This window comes from Anas acuta, chromosome 8 (genome assembly GCF_963932015.1).
Source record: "Anas acuta chromosome 8, bAnaAcu1.1, whole genome shotgun sequence".
Lineage (NCBI taxonomy): Eukaryota > Metazoa > Chordata > Aves > Anseriformes > Anatidae > Anas > Anas acuta.
In genome coordinates, this window is record NC_088986.1 from 9764542 (window position 1) to 9786136 (window position 21595).

General features: G+C 39.6%; 1 protein-coding gene across 11 annotated transcripts in view; it reads right to left on the bottom strand.

Annotated features, from left to right (window-relative positions):
• Window positions 1-21595, bottom strand: part of MAST2 (microtubule associated serine/threonine kinase 2) — a 190144-nt gene that overhangs the window by 58305 nt on the left and 110244 nt on the right. For 8 of the 11 annotated variants that reach the window (XM_068690809.1, XM_068690814.1, XM_068690808.1 and 5 more), the window contains 3 exons: window positions 9848-9939; window positions 2773-2848; window positions 284-304 (listed from right to left, as the gene is read on the bottom strand). In XM_068690809.1, coding sequence (XP_068546910.1) covers window positions 284-304; window positions 2773-2848; window positions 9848-9939 — 189 coding nt within the window. The remainder of the gene's footprint in view (window positions 1-283; window positions 305-2772; window positions 2849-9847; window positions 9940-21595) is intronic. The other 3 variants (XM_068690812.1, XM_068690810.1, XM_068690815.1) reach the window with 1 other exon arrangement.

Below are 21595 nucleotides of genomic sequence, written 5' to 3' on the forward strand. Positions count from 1 at the left end.
AATTAACAAGGTATTTTTATGGCAGCTATAATGCTATTTAATGAACATAAATTAATTTTCAAACAAGGTAATAGAAGAACAAAGCATCTTCTCCCAGAGCACTACCTGTTTAACATTTTAGGTCAAAATGCAAAGATTTTCTGTTTTGATTACCAAAGAATAAAAACTGAATGCCTAAATGGGGTTATAATAGCATGAACTTGTTAGGAACACAAGCTAGTGCTCAGCTGCACAGAAGCTTAGCTCACAAACACACATACACCAGCAACATGATACACGTTACCTGTCTGCTCTGTGTCCGTGGCTGTATGGAAGAAATTGTACAATGACAATGAGGGAGGGAGAAGTAAAAGATGCACGTGTGATTTTGGAAAATAGACACAAACTCATATTCTGTTACTAGTATTTCAATGAGATCGCTTTTACTGAATATGGACAAAATTAGTGATACTTTACCTTAATCACACAAGAAGATTTCTGAACGTGTTAACTTTGTGGAGATGAAATAGTCATTGAAAGGGTATCTAGTAGGAAATTTATGATGAAGCACTAGCTAAACTAAGGACAATCTTGCACGGTCCATAGTAGTGAAATTGGTTTTAAAATAAAATGAGTTTTCCAAACGCGATCCCTACTGCTTCCCAAGAATCAACTCATGACAGGGCTATAATCAAAGAACGAAAATCACAAGAGATATCCAAACAGGATAACAAAAGAAGAAATTGCATCAAATACAAAAGGCTGAAAACCAGCAACAAATCATTTCTTTGATGGCAATGGAAGAAATCAGGCAAGAACTCTATTAAGACCCAAACAATGCTTATCAAAAGGGTACAGCAAAATATTTGTTTGTCTGGGGTAACAGAGCAAAACATTTTAAATTACTTAATACCATACTTGAAACAGAAGTTATTCTGATACTACTGCCTGATAATATAATAGGTATGTATTGTTACTGCTGGCATAGCTATTCAGGGTGTAATACAAGTAGAAAATAGAAAAAAGGTTCTAAAACAAGCTGTGCTTACATGTTCTTTTCAGTGACAGATAAAGTATACAGAGTCGCATGCATGCTGTAAAATGAACCACACCACTTATTAGGACAGGCTTAACCTGTATTTGTCTATTTCTTTAAAAATCAGGTAAGAAAAGTGGAAAAGTAGGAAAGGGCACTCTTCAGAGTTTTACTATTAAAACTATTGTTTTGTTTGGAAATTTAGAATACAGTAATACTGAAGTAGCTGAAACAGCCAACAAATGATGTTAAGCTTTGACAATGGTTTCAGCGGCAATTTTCTTCCTCTAATCCATTGTCCAGAACTCCAGAAACAGAAAACCAGCAAAAATTCAGTTGACTTCAGCAGAACATAAAGAATACACCCAAATCAGGCTCAGATACCTCTTTAAAAATAAAAGTGGATGAAGTGAGTCCATTTGAATTATTCTACCACCACCTATAACTGACTTTTTCCCCTCCGAGGCAACATGAAAATACATACCCAGCTCTTCACATTTTACATGATTGTATGAAGTTCTTCTAATAATGTGAAGACCAAAGTGTACTTCAAAGAGTATTCAAGGCTCTAGCAATCACCTAACTTGAGAAACACTCCAGGATTTACCTGCCATCCAGACAAAGTGTATACCTGCAGCTTCTCTCTTCATTTCATAAACCCAGCATGCTTCCAAATCCTAACCCTTCATTATTCTTTAAGGTTTTGAGATCTACCCTCTCTCTAACTAATACTTGAGCTAAATTTGTCTTTCTCAGAAAACTTACTTCCTCTGAGAATGACACGTCCTTGGGTAATCTTAACCCAGGTAAGAAACTACAGCTGAAGGAGAGCTTAACAATTCAAAAATATCTTCCCCACACTTGAATCTAGCAATCCTGCTTCCTGCCCAAATCCTGTTTGGTATCACTTTGTTGTTATTCTTTATTTCTCAACTATATTTAACTTTCTGTATCACTATCCACTACTGCCTACCTGCTAGGATACGAAATTCAATACTCCATTTGTTTGCTTCTCTCAGCTGTCTTTATTCTTTCTATCCTATTCCTTATACTGAATTCGTCACTAACGGTATCAGATTTCTTTCCACCAGTTTGATATACAGCATGAGCAGCATTTGTCTAGCATTCGCTACTGGACAGATGATAGCTTTGCATTCAGGTCTTTCAATACTGCTCTTCTTTTAGCAGTTCTTGTAGACTTGCAATTTCAATTATCAGCTATTTTCCTCATTAGAGCGGTAATGTACTCTTGACACCAATCCCCAAGACAGCAGAGAAAACTAAGAAGTTGTTACCACTCAGAAAGCAGTGAATGAATGCAGTAGTGCATGCCTAATTTAGGTACTTTTGCTAGGTCTGCACAAAGACAAACAAGATCAGCACACTTACAATACACCTCAGTTACTCAGTGTGAAGAGGATCTAGGATTACCTCTGAGATAGAGTTATTCTAATCATAATTGGCTTTTACATCATTTTGACTAAACTGCTTGTTTATGGCCTGTATGTCATCTTTCTGGAAGAACATTGCCTCTTCCCTAGTAACAGTATTTACTACTTTATATACTTTATCATCTTCTATGTCTGAAAAGTACCTAATATGTTCCAAGTGTTGCCAAGACCTAAACAAAAAAGAGTAAAATAGAACTGCAAACATCAGAGAAAGTACAACACAGCCCCAAAATTTGTAATCCGCAGGCAATTTTTAAGGTACACGCTATTTTCCTGCCAATCCAGACTGAAGATATATTCACTTACCTTCGGGCAGGAACAAAGGAAAAATGAGCAGGTGCATTTGGTGAGAAGTTTCTGGGACTGTCCAAAGGGCTGCTACCTGTTTGAGAAAGCAAACAAAAATTAATTCATACTTGCAATGGAGTAACTTCAGAGTAACCATGCAGAAACACTTTCAATTGCAAGTTGTAGCTATAAATAACTGACAATGTGCTCCTTGAGCTCTTCATCATTTACGCATTAGTTTGCTAAAAAAAAATATTATGATATGGATGTATCAGTAGTTTCCCTCCTTTTAAAATAATTTAAGGTGTACACTTTCTTACTTGCTTTTAAATAAGTAGTGCATCGTATATACACAAAATATAATGTGTATTTTACATATTTTGTAATAATTCCCACATACAATCTTTACCTTACACTTCTCAATGAAATACCTAGGTTAGAAATGACATCGATGACACTTTCAGGAATAATAATAAGTAGTAAGAAAGCATCTTAATGCTTAAAGTGTTTACCACTGCTGAACGTAGAATTCACTGAAGAAAAAAGACATACCAAAGGAACTGCATATGATAATAAAAGGACTAAACACTCACGGAAGATAATCAGGCCACAATGTACAGCCTTTACCCTAACCACCGGTTTGTTGAGATAATGCTACTATGAAAATGAAAGTTCTGGTGAATTCATACACTGAGGAAAAATGAATGCTTGATTTTTACTTTGCACAAGAATCTTTTCTCCTGGCTTTGTTCTATGATGTGTAAGCATACAGCTGGTAAGTAGTACAAGCAATGTCTTTTATTTCTAAGTAAAAAGCAAAAACCTTATAAAAGCCCTCCTGAAAGCCAGTATCATTTATAGACTAACTGCAGAAACCTTTGAAATTTAGAAGATAAATTAGTAGCTTCATGTCAGTGAGTTGACTGCTTCTATCAGGCACATTCTTAAGTGGTTTGCTCTTTCAGATCCTAATACAAGCTCAAAAGAGGAACTATCCATAGTAAACATATGCCAACAGCGATTTCTTTGAGTACAGACAATAAAATAACATCAAAACGTGATCTGGAAAACAAACGGACACTGGACAAACAATGCACTGCACGGTACATAACTGGCATCATCAGAAATATCTTCGGGCTTAGATCCCACATAAAATGCATTTATTCTAAAAGTCACGTTAGACAAGAGCAATAGGTCAAACATCAGTGATGAGTCACCTGCAGAGGACTTGCCTCCACTTCAGGAGAAGCACTAGGTGCCCAGCTCACCCCCCAGCCCAGTCTGTGAGGTTATGTTTCCATCCAGCACTGTGCTCGAGCTTATACCTAAGTTGCATTCATTTCACCACAAGTTATTCAGGTACCTTAACCGCTATGCTGAGCAGAAACTGAAGATAAGCACCGTGCTCATTCGAAGGTTTGCATTCTCTCACACTTCAGCCACAACTGTGGTTCACAAAAAACCTGCAGCAGCATCGCTTCACAACTTCTCATGAGCGAGGTGTGTACAGGTGGGGAAGGGGAGAAGGAGAAGGAGCCGATGCCTTCTCCGGCATGGGGATGGCCACGGCACCAGCCAGCACGCTCCATCTGGCCTCCAAGTGCAGGGGGGAAAAAGAGCAGCTGGTTGAGATTAAAGCAGCCCCGGGCTGATCTAGCACGTGCCAAGGGGCGCTGAGAGAACTGGAGAGGGAAGTGAATCCAGAGCACTGCACAATCTGCTTCAGCAACTAAATTAAAAACAAAGGGTTTGAGCAACAAGTTTGTTTTCCTTTGGGTTGGTTTTGTTTTGTGTTTTAATATGTTGTTATAAATCATTAGTTAAGAACTACCAATAGAAGAGTGTAGTAAGACACAACACAGGTCTTCACCCACAAGTGAACACCATCAAACCCATTCCCAATATATCCCAGGTGGCAGGGGGAGAACAGCCATCAGAAATTAATAACAAGGTGATTTTTGGTGCTTCATTTCTCAAGCTTGGACTCACTCTAATTCTTATGGGCACAGTGGAAAACCAGAGGCATACTGCTGCTGAACTGAGAGAAGGCTGAGCAGTTTTCACAGTCTAGATGGCACTGCAAGCTAACAAGAAAGATGGAAAAAAGCTAAGAGAGCAACAAAACAACTCAACAGCACATAAACACACATCCCAGCAGCAGCACACAGCTAGGGTTAGAGTTGCCACTTACTCGCTAGCAGAGCAGAAAACTGAAGGAACAATTTAGATCAGAAGGGAGTGCAGTAGTAGTGACATCTTTAAGCAATAAAGCAGATAATTCTGACACAGAAAGGAAGTCTGCCAGGCTTGGTAGGACCTGGGTGTTTGCGTGCACACCAAACCTTTGCTTCCGATGAATCCTGCTGTGTCAAGACAATCTTTCTGAACAAAAAGCTCGTTGCCCAATGCTGTTATGAACAGGCAATGAACTGTCATCGCCTTCTTAATGTCTTCATCAATCTTTTGCAAACTTTCCAGATTATGATCAAAATAGGATTTCAGAATAACTGAACAAATTGGGTAATGACAGTTTTTAAGTTTTGAAATTAACTATGTGGGTGTTCTAAGTCTTCTGAGCCTGCACAATCTGGTACAGAGATACTATTAATTTTTAAGCAACAACTTTTTCAGATTTATATAGCATATTTCCTTCCAGACACTGGAATTTTAATTAGATCCCTCGTGATTTGCTTCAAGTTTTAAAATGAAAAGCAATTAGTTTTTCTACTCAATTCAAGTCTGGGTAAAGCTTTTAAAACAACAACAGGGAGAAGGGGAATTACTACTTTCCCTAAAATTTCCCAGTACTGCTGCATCTGCTATAGCTGAAGGAATTTTAATAAGGAAAGCCGTAGTGCAGTGGTCTCATTCACCAAGACTGATCGAAAGACGATTTATTCCGTTAGCAAAGGTAAATTCCCCTGTTGCTCAAGGGTTGTAGCTGGCTACTATTGAACCTGAAATGACTCTGTCTGAAGGGACGTTGTTACACAGAATGATTACCCATTAGGTAAATCAACACTGTTACATGAATGTTAATAATTCAGGCATGAACCTTCCCTTTTCCTGGACACACTGAGAAGGATGCAGCCAAAGCATCTGTACATCCACTACCTGAAAATACAAGAACTGACCTTACAGGCGAGAGATAGGCCAAAGTCTCAGCTGTCATCTACAAACATGATATTCATCAGACAGGTTAATAAGTCCAAAAGCTCAGACTAGTATCTTTTTGTAAAGCCTGCTTCTGAGATTTGTACACATAAATAAATACAAAGGTGTTGTGGTCTTCTACAAACAATACACTAACATTATTTGCTGAATATTAACAGAGGCAGCTAAGGATCTTATTGCATGCTACAGAACTTTCTGCCTTCTAGCGCACACAGATCATAGAATAACCAAAATTGTTTAAGAAAAGTGTGTACCACCTCTCTCAAGAGAAGTGAATGCCATGGCTCTGTCACAGCATCCGAGCATCACATACACAAAATGGAAACGAATGACAGCTTTGATAACCAGGGCAGGATCTGGAGTCATACATGACACACTCTGCTCACTCTGTACAAGATTTACCTTCTCTTCACAGTACTGCCTGGTCGCTGCATAGATCCACAGCCTTCAAAACAGACACCTCCAGATGCACACTTGGTTCTGGAAGCAGGAGAATCTTGCCCTTCTGTATAGCACTAAACTTTTCTACTGATACTGGCAAAACAGATACGGAAATGGGACTCTGAAAAATATCTTTTTTTTTTCTTTTTAGCCAGAAGGAGGAACTGAACTTGCAGTGAAAAGAGCAGAATAATTTAATTCAGTACTACAGAGCTGCCTGCAAGCAGCTCCCTCCACATGTTATTATAGATGGGAACAGGGACGAGTATCTGCACTGGAAGTCAGCAGTGTGGAAAGTAAACTTTAAAATAGCCTGACCTTTCTCATCCAGCTTTAAGAATCTCTCTTTCCTACTGAATTACAAAGATTATGTTGCTTGTCTGATTGATTTTAAGCTTCACATTTTAAAATGTAACCTAACAGTAACTTAGTAATCCATCTCACAATGTGTACACTGTAATATGTGTACCATGAACACATCTCTGTAATCTTCAGTTGTTTTTTTTTTAACAATTCAAAGAAATACACACAAACATAAGGAAAATACTTGTGCATATATACATACCTTATATTTGTGTGTGTGTGTATATAATAAATGTCTGTGTACATATAGGGAACCATGGCAGGGGAGTTGGACCCAAAGATCTCTGGAGGTCCCTTCCAACCCCTACAATTCTGTGATATATAATAAATGCATATATATATATATATATATATATATACAATAAATTTAAATTTCTAATTTTAAAAGAAAAAAATAAAATAAATGGAAGGTTTGTAAACCTGTATTCCTAAAGTTCTCCCCTTCAATCCACGTCTGAGTGACTAAGTAGGAATGGTGATTTTCCCATGAAGTTAACAAGCTGTGGCTTTCTATACCAAGGTCCCAGGTAATTTTGGAAAACATTTCATACAGCTTGAAAAGTGAATTAGCACACTTCAAATACACTAAGAGTTCTTGAATCAGAAGTGATTCCACACCCAAGTTAAAAATTGTTTTGATTTACTTCCATCTCAAATGCTTAGACTTCTTAAGTATTACTTTTCCTCTCAGTTTTCTAGGATATGAAATTGCTTGACATCCTATCTTGATGCTGCTTCAGATATTAAAATGTGTATTTTTCCCGGATCAGTGTTCATTAGGAGCTAGGTCTGCCTGATGGACTGTCAGTTGTGATTCATCACACCCCCTGACTTTTACATTACATACAGAAGAGTAACTCCTGCAGCAAGTGCCATACGGAACTCCATTTTATAGTGGTTTTTGAACAGGGTTTTTAACTTTTTAGAAAGCCTCCCTTCTATTTCTGCATGCTTGCGGCTCCTTTGATTTGTAGAAGAGGTTCAGAGTGGCCATGAAGAGGAGCATGTTCAAGACACAAGAGGCCAGGAAGAGGCTGCAGCTTTTCTTAGTAACTTATCAGTGTTTGTGTCTGAACAAACAGATTGATCGATTCTGTTCAAATACTAAACAAATATCACAGCCTGTTCTCAAATTCACATCTCACATATGATATTTCTTAAGAAAATATTTGTGATTCTACTCTAAATTTCATCTACTTTTGTCTTTTGAATAAATAATTATTCTCAGGTAAAACTCCTAAATATAGCACTGGCAGAAAATTCAGCTTACAAGTAATTTATCTTCCTGTTCTCCACTTGCAACTCTTGGAGGTCACAAAGGATGTCCTTTTTAATTAATAGTTTTAAATCCCACATGACACATTAGAACAAAAAGTAGAAATATTTGCTGATTTCTGCTAAAGAAAGATGACATACTACTGATTAGCTACTCTAGTTCTCTAGACAGTCACATATTTCTAATAAAAGGTAAGTTTGTAAAGCCTGAGACAGCATCAAAAATGCTAGGACTAATTTTTTATTTTTGAAGCAGAGAGTGGAGAAAAGCAAATCTAAAGAAAATACAGGTGTTTCTATTGTGAACATTTCTGCCTTTGTTTTCTGAGAATGACATCAACATCTTGTTGCAATTTGCCAATCACAGATACTTCTTTCATATTCTGAGGAGCATCTTTCTGTATCATTTTAGTTAAATGTAGAGCTGATTTAGAATTTTCTAAATCCAGCATACGTATCAATTCTAAGAGCAAGTAAAAAGCACAACGTAACTAAGCAGAGAATCCCTACCATGAAAAATGCCTTCTTCGGCCCACATTTTACAAAGTTGTCACTGTCATATTCACACACAACAGAACCAAGGGAGTTTGAAGAGACATGGAATTCCTCTAGCAAATGCAAGCTTTTTGGTCCTGTAAATTCAAACAAGTTACAGCTTTGAGCAAATTTTCATAAAAACTTGAGTGGTTGAGGCTTTCTCAGGTATCCCTGAATAATGACTTTGGTCTTGTTTTTCCTTTCAACGGGCTGGATGTTCCCTCTCAAGACACACTGCGCTGCGAACAGAAGCAGATGGCTCCTTCTTGCTGAGCTACTACCAATTCACTGTACTTCCTCAGCATTTCCTTAGTTTCAGTCTCCCGAAAGTATTTATAGAACATACTGCCATGTAGGAGGAGGAAAGTCCAATTCTAATGAAAACAACTGTTACTTGTCTTAAACACAACTGTGATGTGCTTCCAGACAGGCTCCACTGTGGATGGGTGCCACAACTGTTTAAGCTGTTTCAAGCTATACACTTGTACCCATTAGGGCCATACTTGAAACACAACCGCCTTGTCTTCCCTGTGTTCTGAAATACTGAAAGCAACACAGTCGTTCTTCACCCACCTCCCTCAGCAATAAAAACATCAAGGGCAAGCTGTTAAATCCTCATGCATGACCCTTTCTAAAAAGCTACCACAGGTTGAATAAACATTCTTTCTTTTTCTTTCAAAAGAACATCTCCACACACTTCCCCCTGATGACTAACAAGCAGTTGCCCATTTGCTTTGAAATAAGCATTTCATTGCAGCTGACCTGATAAAACCGGCAGAAAAGTATAATTTTGTTTTTTTCAAACATCTCATGTTGCTCTAAGTAGGAGATAAGAGACCATAGATGGCACACTGCACAGCTGATGGTCTGCCAGAGGCATAGAGACACAAATAAGGCTGTTTCTTCTCTTGAGTACTACAGTTAAACTACTGGCACAAACTGTACTAGGAGACTCAAATTAAGATATCTACTTAAAGGTATACATTTAATTTTACTTGACGTTGCTCTCCTTCTGTTTCTTTTGCTGGACATAAGAGGACTGAAATCCTGAGAGAGTGGAGGTCAGATGCAATAGAGGAGAAACACAGCACAGAACAGATGATGAACAGAGTCCCAGATTTTAAGCATGACAAACATTCATTCTGAAACTGTACGAACCCTGTTATGAGTTAGAAACGGTGAAAAGCTGTGTTCAGGTTAAGTTTCAAAGCATACATCTTGAAGTCGATATGTTCAAACTCACTGCAATGAACACTGACATTTTTGCTAAGGATTCCCAAGCAAAGTAGTCCCCAGGAGTTACCTGCGTGTCCATGAAGAGGGGAATGTGGTCGCGGGAGAGTTGGAGATGTGCTGGATGTTACAATCAAACTCTTTCTGTTGCTTGTCCGACAGCTGAAAGAAAGAGATATAAATTATAAGGCATAACCAGACAAAGAAAAGCACCTGAAGGCAGGTCCTGGAGAATGGCTTTTAGCTAAAGAGAAATCTCTCATATTTAGGTCGATATTTCCCCACTCACTCTATTTCAGTATTGACTGCTGGGAAGTAAACACACAGGGCCAAAAGGTACTTTGTCAGCAACAAATGTTTTAATATGCTAGAAGCAACATAAAACCTGTATCCCATGGGCCACTCATGGGCCACTAGATATAGCCCACAAAACACTCTTGATTCACAAATATGTGCAACTTGCACTTTACAAATCACGCAAAAAAAAAGAAAACAGTGAAATACTCCAGCGCTTCAGATATTCTTACCAACATCCAACACAGCAAATAAATCTGTTACAACTATTGGCTATCACCATGAGAAACCAGAGCATATTCTTTAGGGCAGAGCTAAAGTTACATAGTAAAGAGTTAGCACAACTCAGCGGATGAGCAAGACTTTACGAATAAAACTTAAACCCTGAGACTGACGAATCTTCACAAACACATGCAGCAATACCTATCGAAAACCATGCAAAGCGAGTTCCCAACAAGCCCTCTGCTGACTTTATCCCACTCACTGCAATTACTTTGCTCCATACTTCTGTATGAGTGAGTTCAGAGGGGTTTTCTGCACTGGCGCTTAATAATTTAGCCAAAAGAAGAGAGCAATGTGTACCTCCATTTGCTTCCCTGCCTGCAATTGTTAGTAGCAAACAGTTTGGTCCAAAGGTGATAAAAGTTAATTGTAATGAGCAAGTGAATTATTTTCAAATCATGGGAGCCATGAACAAGAGCAACTGGATATTTAAATTCCTTTCTCGTCACCCTTTTTCCCAGTTGGAAAAGTGGATATAGAATACAGAATAAGCAGTCCAAATTCCGTAGCAAAATCTCACAACTAAATATTAACACTATTGCCATTTACTCATTGTACTTCTGACTTGCTTTCTAGACTGCAGAAACATTTCTGCTTACTCCAGCAATTGGCAAAACGGGTGCTAAAACCGTGTTGCTCTTGACATGGGGTGGGAGCAGGCAGGAGCAGGACGGCCAAGCAAGGAGCAGCTCTGAGCAGCTCCACACCGGGTCCCCGCAGTCGCAGACGAGGCGCCTTCGCTTGCACGGCTCCCGGTGCTGACATCTGCCTCCGTCCCTCCTGCACCGCCCGGGCTGGAGCAGCCAAGGATAAATGCACTCGGACTGCCAAGAACTGCAATTTAATGCAAAGCTATTTTGCTGCCACAGGATACTGTGTATCTGACTATTATTATTTGTAAGCCTTTTTATTGTTGTTCTATAGGAAACTGGAGAACTCAAAGCAGAGGAAAAAAAAGCACAACTAAACTGCCAACCATAATAAACAGTAATAAAGTTGAAGCCCCATTAACTGCTATTCAGGCTCTCTGGTGTACTTAAAGCATTCCTCAAAATTATCCAACTGATTCCATACAATCTTCATTTACATTCATGTATTATTCAACAACAGTCCATCCAAAAACTGATTGCCATTGTGTACATCCTATGGCAAAACTAACAGCCTGATGTTAAGAGGCTTAAAATCTCAGTTTATGGATTTCTTTTTTTGTCCTCAGTCAGTCTATTCCAGTAAGTGTTGAAAAAACAGAACACACGATTCCAGGATGGATAGCAGATAACCGTTATGCTGACATTACTGGACAATCTCACGATACAAAAACGCTGAGTTGTCTAATATCATAGACATGACAATTTCAGAAATTAAAAAATCCTGAGTATTTTGATATAAATTACTATGTAAAAATTTTAGATCTTGTCAATATGAAACAGTAGTACTATGAGAAAAGAGAGCTCCATCCTTTTTGGTCATGTTCTTTTGCTAAAAATTGTTCCCAAAATACACTTTACCACAGCAGTGCCTGGAGCTTGCTATGGAAACTCGGTGTATTTAAATCACGGCATAATGGGGAACACAAACTGTCCCAAACTCAGCTTTTTAACTGCTTGCCTGCATCTGCCAGATTGGACCAAGTTTCCAAAACCCCTTTTCTCTGATATACTTGCAAAGATAAGGAACCAAAAGAGAAAGGGTTAAGTGGCTGGAGAGCAAGCACAGCTGAGGCCCATTAAAATAGGTCAGGCTTACCCAGAAGAGGGAATAGCTTTTGAGTGAAAGCCTAGCCCCAAGCTGGGAATAAAACATTATTCTTTTTACAGCCCCCAAATTTGATACTTTCAATTTCACTGCATCTCTAACCAGGGGAGGAGGAACATCACTGAGGCTCGCTTAGCCATGTACACGATCCATGTGTGCTGGCAGTAAGGCAAAGCTTACACACAGAGGCTAAGCCCAAAATTTCTGATTTCTCAAATCCACGTTACAGATCCAGCCGCACTCTCTACTGGTTGAAGAGAGCTCTCTCGATAGATATATAAAACTTTTTAAGAGACCTTGGAATCACAGAGGAATTACAGAACAGCAGTGATGAAGTCCTGGTAGTGACAAAAATACAAAGAAGAGGAGGGGAAGAGGTAACATGCAGATCTCAACTGGGCAGCTAGCCCCAAGAAGCCACTATGACAGTGTTTGAGCACCTCCTCAGGAAAAACAGCTAAATTATGGAAATAGTAAAGCTAGCTTCATCTAGAAATTTGTGCCAAAGAAATCCAAACAAGTTGTATTAAGTGTTGGCACAAAGTTCACACAAAGACAAAATACTTTCCTGGAAGATGCACTTGAGCCAGACGCACGGTACTGGGCTCAGTGCTGAGCCACAAGGCCAACGATGAAGAGGAGATCTTGTTATTCATCTCCTGTACTGTATTATTGCTCAGTACTGTTCGTCAATTCTGCAAACAGTTCTCTAAAAATAATTCCATCTACATAAAAACAGGAGCAGAAGGGGAAAGTAGAAAAGGTTACCTATACTTCTGAGTATTTTAATATGAAAAAAAAGAATCTTAAGCAGTCCAGAGAGATTGCAAGCATTACTATTTGTTTATAAGCCAAAGTTTTGGTATTTTCATTAAACAGAAGGCGAGCCTGACCCTGACCCTCCTTTCCTCTCCCAATTTGGTAAGGGTCTCATTAACATGTTGTTTTTTTCTCAGATCCCATTTCATCATTTTAGAAGAGCAAACCCCCTGTAGGTCCTCCCAGTTTAGGCAAAACCTGATCTCAACCCAGGGGGTCTCAGTTCTGCCCCAGCACTGCAGGGCAGAGCCCCAGGCGTGGGGCTTCAGACACCTCCTGCGCCACCCAGCTCGCCCCCGGCCGCCTGCCAAACCCCAGGCTGCAAACCGGAATCCAGAAATCTAGGAAAGAGTTACAGCAACTTGATTTAATTCTGACCAAGCACGGCAAAACGGATAGTTTATGTTGAAATACTTGAAACAATGCCTTTGCCATCACTACGGAAATAGCGCTTTTACTATCGCTAGAGTTAACTTCTCTCCCGGCAGTAAAAATAACGTTTGTTACGTGTACTGAAGTGTTCCAAGTGCATTCTTGAAACTGAACACTGCAGGACATCGGACGTGGAGCTGGTAACTGGACACTGTTTTTGGACCCACTGAAATGTCCTCTGGAGCCAGCGCCCTTGTCCAGACATATTTACGAGAACATTTGGGAGAGTACCTGCGAGCTGCACGCAGCTTCAGCACTCCTCTTCTCCCTCCTGACAAACCTTCGGCTAGAGACCAACAGACGACCCAGTGCTGAGCCTCTACACAAGTAGTTCACCTTCTTTTGTATTCATGTTCAGTCTGAAAGTGTTTTGGTTCGAGCATAAATCAGTGTTTCATTCTTCATGTTAACAGTTTGCTCACAGAGGTGTCAGTTTGGACATCTCCGACTCTCGCTGCTGCCTGTCTATCAAGCGTTCATGTAATGAAAGCAAGGGCCACAGGAAAAAAAAAAAATAATCAACCACCAATCTCTAGTAATATCACAGCACTGCTGGATATTAGAAATGAATAATAAGGAAGTTTCTTGAAATTTATCTAAATTTAATGGCCTAGAGAAAATTCTCATAGCCAAAACGTCTGCATATGCAAGTAAATGAGATGCACAGAAAAATCCTAGCTTAAACCACATTTTTTTAGTAATCATTAACGTATATGATTTTTATTTGTGACTTCTAATAGGATTTTAGTTCTGTAAACTACTCCAAGTTGTCAGTGCCAGATTAACCTTTGCATTAACTAAAAACTCTTTCCAAAACAAAATTTCAGAGGTCCTACATCAGACGCGCTCCAGAGGGGATGTTCAATTCAGTGATCCCTAAGCCATGACCACAAAATGGGACCCACAGCTTAGTGACCACACCTACAAAAGGTATCAGAGATAACTTATTCTCCCAAAATGTCACATCACCTAACCAAATTTAACGAGATTTTCCTCTGATGTTACAGGAGTTTAGTTTCGGTTGATTTGATTTACAAAGACTTCTTTATGAGAAACAGACATTTTGGAAATGAAAATAAGTATTTAAAATTTTTATTCACAATGGCAGAAAATTTAAAAAATCCAAAATCTGCATGTCAATGAATGCACCAGCTGCACAGCAATGTTAACTAGATGTGGAAGTTATCGTCTTAATTATAGTAATTCAAAGATGGAAGCAATTTTGTAAGCTGTAGCACTACCAACAACAGGAATAATTAGTTCTCTAAAATAGATAAGAATAAGTAAGCATCTGGTTCAACTGATATTTTTTTTCCACATTCAGAATAGTTTAAAAGTTATTCATCCTAGAATAACTGGAAAAAATGTATTATTATTCATGGTATAGGTTTGGTAGTTCATACATTCCTGCAATAACTGCTTCTTGTCTCTTAAGGAAACACGATTATGCCGGTTTAACAGATGAAGGATGGGAGCACAGGGCCAACAACACACGTTTAAAATATCACAGGTTCTCCATTACAACAGGCACAGAACTTTTGTCTTCTCAGCATCACCTCCAGCCAGTGAGGCAGCGCGCTGCCTGCCACCGATGTGGATCCCTTCCTGGGTTCCCCTCTCAGCTGCTCCACCATCCTCATCCCTAATTTTCACAAATACAAACATTTATAGTAATCCAAAGTGCTACTACAATTTTTTTAGTGTTCCTTGAAAAAAAGCCTTAGGTGTAACTCCTTCATAGAGTCAAACTCGTGTGACCATGCGTGTTCCCGTGTCTCACGCTGGTACCAGTAAATTAAAGTCCCTGCATGGATGATGGGGGAAGACGTGAATTCTGCAGGACAAGGAGCGTGGGGATGACTGCATCTGCAAAGCATGGGTTGTATTTCTGTACAGGTATCTAGAAGATGCACGGGGAGTAAACATGAAGAATACCTTTTTCCATAACACCACGGGTCTCAGCACACTAACAACCACAGCAGCTGAAGTGAATGAAGTGCAGTGCAATGCACATGGTAACTTGGATGTACACTGCTTCTGTTGTTTTAAGGAAAATTAACACCTAAATTTGTAGGTGTTATTTTAAGCTATTGTGTGAAATAGTTCCATTTCATTTCAGATGAGCTATTTGTTAGATAATCCTTTCTTTATTTACAGCTCAAATTTAAGCAGCAGCATCACCTCAAGTTAAGAAATTGTGAAAGAAATGGCTGAAATTGCCAGTTAACATCTAATTCGTGTTTAACTTGCCTAATGTTTGTGGCTGTTGCACACCTGCTTATGCCCTCCTGTATAGCCCAGACCTTTTGTATTATTAACAACACAGGACCATGGGAACCACTGCAAAGCCAAACAAAATGAAATGTCACAACGAATTACAATGACTGGCACAGCCATTCCCAACTAAATCAAACCACTTTATTCTGAAACGTTCCTCCCTCCCAAATATGCTCCAAAGCTATTTTCATCCTTACATGAAGAGGGAAAAAAAAAAAAAAGAATATGTCTCTGATTAGAGAAGACACTTCCCAGAAGAAAACCAGGCAGTATTTAATGGGAGAAAACATACACGGACTTTCTCAAGCATTACTATCTCCAACTTCAGTTGTGTTATGCATTATACTCCCATGAAGTTACATCACCAAGTGTGAAAGGATGATTTAACGAAAACTAAACATAACTGCATACTTTCATTTTCCATTTCCTCTGACTCCATTATTAAATGCTTCACATAGCATAACTGCTTTTTAAATAGGTGTCTCCGTGGCAGTTGTCACAGAAGATAGATTATCACATTTTTTGCTTGCAAAAATTCAAGCAAACAAATGAAATGAATGAAATGACAAAGTGAATTTATATTGTTTGAAACATTTTTTACCCTGTAACTTCTAGTGATATATAGGTGTGTAGCAAAATAAACCCATTCTAAACATGCTCCCTAAAGATGCATCCTGAAAACTAAGCATACGAGCCAAAAATGAAAAGAAACATATTCTGAGATTCCAAAGCATTGGGTTTAATGGAAATCTCACGTACCAGAATAGGAAGAGGCACTCAGTTGCTATGTAGCACTCGACTTGAACAGTTCCCTTTGTTTCAGAGCATTTTCTTAATTTAAGTATCGAAAAATGTTCCAAATTATCTCTTTATCAGCTAATTGCAGTTTCAAACCGCAGGGTGACAATAAATTACATATCTAATTTTAAAACCATTCGCACAGTACATTATTTTGGAAATAATCTCCATATCAGACTGTCTCAGTGGAGTTGCCTTTTCTGCAGAGAGCAGAGAGATTCACACAGTTGTATGGTTGTGTTCTGCACACACGAGAACAGGGGGAAAAAAATACAAGTAACTTACGTGGGTGCTGAAGTAGGCTGATAATAGTCCAGTATTAGGACAATAACAAGGCAGAACTTCCAGCACCCCCTCAGGACTAAGCTACCTCAGAAAGGTGCATGCCTTCGCCCATCTCGACCCACTAGGGGACGAACAGAGCTGGTCCTGCCCAGACCAGGATGAAGGTGAGATGTGTGTTGGAGCAGGTATTTGAGCCAAAGCATAGAGAAATACAAGATTCTGCTCCATTTGTTCTCACCAGCTTTGCTAAAGAAATGCCCCCGAAGAGCCTTGCCATCGACACACTCGCATCCAACAGCAGAGAGGGAAACACAGCCAGGTAAGAATTTGCTCCAAGTGTGATAGAAGGTGACAGGCAAGAGCTGGAGCTGTGTGGGCACAAAAAATGCTCCGTGTAGCAAGTAAAAATGGTAAAAACTCACATGCAGAAGTACACCGCGCTGCTGCAAATCAAGTGTTCAGTTATTTTGGCCTTGCTTGTTTACAGGGCAGGTCTGTGGACAAACCTTTGTTTCAGATAAACACAATAAACTTGGAAACACACATTAAATAACTACAGGGCAGCATGTGTAAGACCAAAGAAGCAACCTTCTGTAAATAAAGACAATAAGCCTGCAGAAGCCATTTCACGCTGAGGAAGCCCTGAGGCCATGACAGGAGACCCCAGACCCGCAGCAACGTGAAGTTTCTGCAGCAACCCAGCCTGACTACAAGCACCACACCATTCTGCTGGGTAAAGCTGAGTTGCTACCTGAGCCAATTGTTCATTATCTAGTTGCTATTAATTTTTTATACGAGGAAGGTTGCTCCGGTTTAATAAATATACAAGCACATGCTACAAATAGACACATGCAAACTGTTTTGAAATTTTCGGAGCTTGCAGCTGAAACAATCTTTCACAAAACTAAGCAGAATAAAATACAAACATTAACAGGCAAGAGCTAAGAATTAAAGCACGCTGCACCGCATGCCAAAGGCAATGCAGTTTGGCCATCGTCCGAGAAGCATCTTTGTTTTAAAAGCTATTCTACCTAAGGATGAAAATTAAAATCAATTCTAGTTACAGTAAGATTATTAAGAGCAGCATGTATGACTAGATGAATGCATCAAAAATAAAGGGATGGTAGCAGTGATGGCAAGAAGGAATCAAAAGAAAATAGGAAAAAAATAAATCCTAGTAAAATCACAGAGACATAATTCACATCATTGTTAAAAACACTGATATCTAACAAAAATACCTGTTCTAAAATTGGACTGGAATATAAATTCAGAAACCACTAAAAGTTTTTTGAATGCTCAATGTACTTACACATATTTAAAGGAACTAGAAACAGATAAGTATTTACTTTTATTTTTTTAAAAGTGATGTGCAACAAACTTTACTACAAACTCACAAGTGCAGGTACGTATGGCCCAAAGTTTCTCTGAGACAAAGAAAGAGAACATGGGACTGATAAAATTAAATAAAATTAGTCTATCACTGTATGAGTAATAGATTGCAATAAAATCTGCTTCTGGGAATATTTTCTGCCATCTCCCAGCTTTCTTGCCTTCTCAGTTTTGTTCCACCATGAAGCCTGAAACCAACAAGGCCACTATGATAAGAAACAAGACCTGAAAAAATTGCAGGAAGTAAAAAATGAAGACATAGAGGAAGACAAATGCAAATACCTACAAAAGTCAGGTCTTCAAGTTCCATAGCAATCACGCTTAATTTAAATTAAGATTGCTAATTGAAGCTGATAGTAATTTATGATGCAATTAAGACTAGAACAAAACTAAAAGACAGGAAAACATGCAACATCCTGGAAATAAGTCATCTCAAATACCATGTCAGGATTCAAGCTAGATTCCTTAGAGATAAAATATTTAGGGAAAGACCATTCTTATATCTAAATCTTCAGAGGCTCACTTCTCTTTGGGTCCTAGGGGTTCTCCAGTAGTACATGCTCCAAGACATTATCTTATGATAGCAAAAGTAAGTTTTTCAGCATGAAATAAACCATGTGAAGCACCATTTACATCTTCTATTAACTCTGAAGTAGTTTAAAAGATATGCTTAGTATAGCAGGCAGATAAGGGAAGAATAACGTCAGCACCGTATCTCTATAGAGGCGTAACATTTGCTTAGATTTTCAACACATTCTTAAGCTTTGTCTTCATATAAAATATCACAGTGGAAAACCTCTCCAACTTGAGGTATCCTGTGGAAAATATCACAATGTATTAAGCCTACAGCCCAAGAACACGTCCAGTTTACTGGACATAATTGCCAGGAGGCTGGTATCAACAGGCTTGGATTTCACCTCTGCTCTAAGGTCTCCCCTCACAGGACCAGTAAGCATTGTCCTCCTAAATGCTGCTTCTCTGCATCCTTCTGCCTTCAGTCCATAAAATATCAAGAGGCAGCAAGCCAGCCCAGGCAGAGGGGTGAAGCTAGAACCATGAGTGCTTTCTTTAACATCTTCCCCTAACGATGGAAGGGAAAAAAATAAAAAATAAAAGAGAAGGGATTAAAATGAAAAGAAGCAGAAATAGAAGATGGAAGAGAAAATGACTGAAGTATTCAGACAAAAAGGGCAAAAGGTACCACCTCTCACCCTACTGAACAGCTGGGAGAGTCAGCAGTATATTTCATGCAACATGAGACAAGCTGCAGAATTTAATACAGAAACAATATGTGTATCTTGGAATAAACGTGGAGTTTTCATTACTGAAGTGCTTATTATTTGAACTACAAATCTACTCTAAAGAACATTTAGATAGGTATTACTCTGCAGTCCTGAAAATAATAGCAAAAAGATTAAAAATAGGTCAGGCTATGGACTGGGAAAAACAATTCAGGGAGTATCTGATAATTAGGTACAAGCATAGAATCAAAACACTTCAAAGGTGTTTTCCTTATGCTTTGAAAAAAATGTACACTTTCTTACTCGGATAAATGAGATGGCTGTCAAGACTATTTGTTCAGCACCTGACCAGAAGCTAAGTCATTTGCCTCCAGGAAGGTATAAGGTCACAGAAGATGACAAATCATATACTGTTCCTCACAGTTCTTTAAATAAGGTCTTTTTATACCAACATCTTGCCCTAAGGTGTTTACTGTTCCTTGTTAACATCAGCATTCAGCTGCCACTGCAATACCAGGAATCCCAAGTGCACTGGCGAGCACATCTCATGGTTTGCTCCTTATCCCAGCCCGATGTCTCTTCAGAAAGCAGGCACATGGACGTGCAGGGAGGAACGTCACCGCACAGCTAAAGCTGCCTCACAACTGGATGTATCTGTAAGGTGTGCTGTTTACACCTCAACACATTAAAAGTTCATGCAATGCCTCCCATTCACTGCCACCTCAGCTTCTCCAGCCTGTTAACCCTACACAAAAGCAAGGCCTGAAGAGCCAACCATGGGGCTGCCCAAACACCCAGCGTGGCCCGGCCTCAAACCATCACTCTCCAGCAGTTAATCGCGAGCTATTCCTGAGCTTTAAGCTGACGGCCACTCTGGATTTAACATTTCCTTGTCAGAGACAAACAACAGTTGAAATAAGCAGATGCACAGACGTTGTAAGGATTCCAAAACCCCAATGTGTCTCCTTCAATTAAACCCGAGAACTGCACATTTCCAGGCCAAGCGCATGCCAACGTGTGCCCTGCTGCCTGGCTCTGCGCAGCGCTGCTCTCCCATCGCCCGCTGCCCACCTCAGAGCCTCCCTCCTCTTCCAGTCTCTTCCACAACCAGACTCTTTCCAACAGCCATTTTTCCGCTCTCTTCAAACATCAGTGTAAAATTATGTGACTTTCAGCTGTCTCCTTCACGAGAAGGATCCAAGCGATTCACGAAACCGTCCCCGATTTGTGCGTTTCACGGTTTCCGCTCCACAAAATTGTGACTTGAAAAACTAGTTTGTTCTGGGCACTAGCCAAGAGGTTGCACAAGAGGTTTCCATCCGGACAAAGGGCTTCCAGGGCTTAAAAAGTTCAGCGTTAACCCTGTAGGAAACATTGGGTTTTAGTCTAACAGAGAAACGAGCAAGTCTATCAGACAGAACCCCAAATAAACTCCAAATTAGGAACAGTACTGGTGCGTTCCCTTAATTATTACACTTATTTTTGGATATCAGGAGAACCTTTGTTCTATTCATGGGATCCCAGTCTCTTGAAGTGCACTGAGGCAGCACAACCATCCCGCAGGCTCCCCAGGCCCTGTGAGCACTCACCTTCCCCACCAGCAGCAGGAAGAGCCCAGCTCTCACCCGGTGACCGCAACGCCCGTTATGTCTTCGCCCAATGCAAAACTCGATTCCCAAAGAGCTTTTCAGGAGATAAGGTTGATTTTTTTTGCTCCCCCGAACGCTGTCAGTGCTTTTGTCCCAAGGCTATTCGGAAATACTGGCAGAAGTAATTGAAATGAAATTTCCTCTCCCATTAGGAGTGTCAGTTGGAGGCCGTTTAATACAGTGGGCTAAGTACAAATTGGACCTAAATATTATCAGAAGCATCACATCTCAGGCCTTTCACATCCTTCCCAACACAAGGGAAACGTTTCTGATTTTACACATTTGAGCAAGGAAATTTGTGGCGTGACAGCTGTCACTTAAAGCTAATTATAGCACAGACTCATATTCGTAAGCTTAGCTTTACGTTACCGCAAAAAAGTAAGTATCCTGCTAGTGTCAAACTAATTGTTTTTCTTCAGAGTGACAATGTATATACGGAGGAGGTGGCATCCGTGTGACACACACAGCTTTTAATGTCAATCTAGATGAATCAGCATTAAAAAGACACCAAATACAGTTAAAAGGAGCCAGCCTCACAATCCAGCACAACCCTTTAACAACAGCCCTGCAGCTACCCGGAGTACACCAGTTCCTCAA